The sequence below is a fragment of the Centruroides sculpturatus genome, unplaced genomic scaffold (assembly GCF_000671375.1).
Source record: "Centruroides sculpturatus isolate CEXI.00-Female unplaced genomic scaffold, Cexi_2.0 scaffold336, whole genome shotgun sequence".
NCBI classification, from domain to species: domain Eukaryota; kingdom Metazoa; phylum Arthropoda; class Arachnida; order Scorpiones; family Buthidae; genus Centruroides; species Centruroides sculpturatus.
Genome location: NW_019384582.1, coordinates 15,790 through 18,854, shown reverse-complemented (window position 1 = coordinate 18,854; position 3,065 = coordinate 15,790). Strand labels below are relative to the sequence as shown.

Below are 3,065 nucleotides of genomic sequence, written 5' to 3'. Positions count from 1 at the left end.
ATGTGCAAGTGTCATAACAAGGTGACGGCCGGATGTTTGAGCGATTAAGACTTCAGTCTATCGCTCTGACATCGAATTCGGGGTGTCGAAGGAACCAGGGCGGTCTCTACCTGATGTGTCAAGTCCCGTTCCATACTGTCCGGCAGCCCACATTACGGATCTTAATCTTTCTAAATAACCGTTCTTTGCGCAAGAAGAACTTGAACTACTATTATTCTCTTTCAAATATATAGCATAATCTACATAGGCGATGACACACTTTGTTTCCTCTGCCGGTATATTTTCTTCGTTACACCGATTCTCCGTGTGTTCCTTTATACCGTTAGATGATACGTCGTACACCAGAAGGTCAGTTTAGCTTAGTTCGAAAGGATAATTACAAATATTGAAGCCCGGAAGAGCTGGAAATACAGATATCTGTATTTCCGTTGATTTTTCTGTTGAAAACTTCGGAGCTGGAGAAAAACTTTTCCATGTCATGCGTGCCTTCCTTGCCTATTACAACTTCATCCGTTTCTGTGTTGGTAGTGACTACCTCATCTGTGTCATTAATTACAGACGTGACAGTCAATACTAGTCTTTTCGCAAATTACCATCACTGGTCGGATTGTACAAAAGACGTTTTACCGTTTATCCGAGGATTTCTTCGAAATTCAAATGAAATGAAAAATTTCAAAATCGAGTTTGAATCATTTTGTCCATGAACACACCGAACTTGTGTATCAAATTGAATAATTTAATGGCATTCGTGAGTACATCATTCCAATTACTTAAGGCTACGGTATTTACATGACTTGTTTTTATACTTGTGCTGCACTATTCAGAGAGATGAATACAATCATAAAAATGGCGTTATTTATTATAGCAGTTTCATATGGTACTGCAACTCTTTTTACATGCTAATCAATGTCTCACTTTATTTCCGAGAGAAGTCTTTTATATGTAACTAGCTGTTTCCCGCGACTTCGCCCGCAAAGGCTTTGCAAGCAAACCCCATTTATATTCAGTATTTCAACAACCATAGTAATTGTTATATAACACCTACCGCTGAAGAGAATTGCCGAGAATCAAACGAACTGTTTCCAATTTGATCAATTTTCTCGAACGTTTACAATCGTTCTATAATCGAACCAATATCCAATAACAAATTCGAATTTAAAACGGTTCGAACATTTGGTTAAAAAATCGAAACATATGAAAATATTTATGACAATGTCTGAAATGTTATCAGTTTAAAGGAAAGTATAGGATCAATTTCAAAAGTCGTTCTTCAGGTTAAGTCAGGTAATGCTCTCCCTCTCCCCTCGCTGGGGAATTTCGAAAAATCCGTTCTTACTGTGCATTCCCATGACGTTCTCTAACTGTGTACCAAATTTCACTTCTTTAGTTTCAGCGGTTTGCTCTAAGCGATGATGAATCAGTGACTAAAGTTAGTCAGGACAAGTAATTTTATATATTTAGATTATGAATTATAGATTTATGGGTATTTTAATGAATTAAAGATTCGCTTATTACCCGTTGTATCTGCATCTCACAAGCTAAAGGTAAATAAAAAACGAATATTTTATTTGTGAAAATTGCATAATTTTGTTAGCGTGACGTATTTACGTTTTCTATTGTTACGTTGGCGATACGCGTTAATAATATAATATTGACGATTGTTGATATTTGATTGTCGAAGCGTTTCGATTCGAATATTTTTCATCATTATGAGTTATTTAAGTAAGTTAATTTATGCTTATTCAACGTAAAATCATATTAAGTCTTTATATAATGTCGTAATGAATAAAAAATACGAAATAAATAATAAATTTTACCGAAAATATTATACAGTAAATTGTAATAACCACCGCTGTAATATTTTCTCGGCTAAATAGAAAAGATTAGAAGAAAAAAATAAGTCAATGCCATTAATAACAATTAATTGTCAAGAATTAATTCTGAGTAATTTAATTCTGCTGTATTCAAACTAAAGTAACGCATACAAATAAAATAAAACAGAATCTCCTAGCCCAAATTTTTATAAGCCACACCAGCCACTAAGCAAATAAGAATTACGACCGAGTAAATGTGTTACGCACAGATAATACTTTCAAACTTAAGTATATTAAGTTATTTATTTATTACTTAATAACTGCGTTAACTGCAAAAACTAAACACACAAGAAATTGAGAGAAAATTAACGAAATATTTCTAAATGTTATTAATGATATTTAATTATGTTTGTGACATTTCGAACGTTTGTACAAATAATAATTCACCATGTTCTTTCTTATCCAACATGTAAAGTCAGATAACATCAGAAAATATAAGACATTTTAATACAAATTCATTTTACACTGTGTTTTAACGCGACTGGTAGATTTGTTATCATTTATTCAAACATTAAAAGAAATCATTATATTTTAATTGTGTCGAAAAAAAATAAATAATATTCATATAACGATTATTTCCAGATTGCGATTATTTATTTGATGGAAGTTACTCGCCGTTGGGTAATAACTTTTACTTTAATAATTATCAGGTAAGTTTACTTCAAAATTCTAATCTACGCATTACTTAGAATCGAGTAACTAAAATTCTGACAGAAACAGAAGTAAAATATTTTCTTACGTAAGCCAAATACAAAGCAACAATTAATATGTAAAGACACATTGAAAAATATCCCGGAATATTAAAAACTTCAATCTTTTTACAAACACTTTAAAGGAGGAGCTCTCATGCCAGTACAGTAGAACCTCGATTATCCGACTCAATTGGGAACTGGGGTTGGTCGGATAATTGAAAAGTCGGATAACCGAAAAGTATGAAAAAATCCATTATTAGTGTAATATATTATTATATCCCATGTAATTAGAATATTAGTATATTAGTATATCGCTATTAACCTATTTTGCGTTGAATTTTCATCGATGTTAAGCCTAACAAAAATTTTTTAAAATAATAATCGTCGCTATTGTATCGTTAAAAATTAGAAAATTAAGCTTCGTTTAAATACTGGCTCCCTTTCATGGTCGAATGAGTGTTGCCAGCTAAAACACGTAAAAATAATATTAAAGTAGCCA

General features: G+C 32.1%; 1 protein-coding gene across 1 annotated transcript in view; it reads left to right on the top strand.

Annotated features, from left to right (window-relative positions):
- The first annotated feature begins 326 nt into the window (after positions 1-326).
- LOC111624503 overlaps positions 327-3,065 on the top strand; it is a 7,885-nt gene continuing 5,146 nt past the window's right edge. The window contains exon 1 of the mRNA XM_023367358.1: positions 327-348. Coding sequence (XP_023223126.1) covers positions 327-348 — 22 coding nt within the window. The remainder of the gene's footprint in view (positions 349-3,065) is intronic.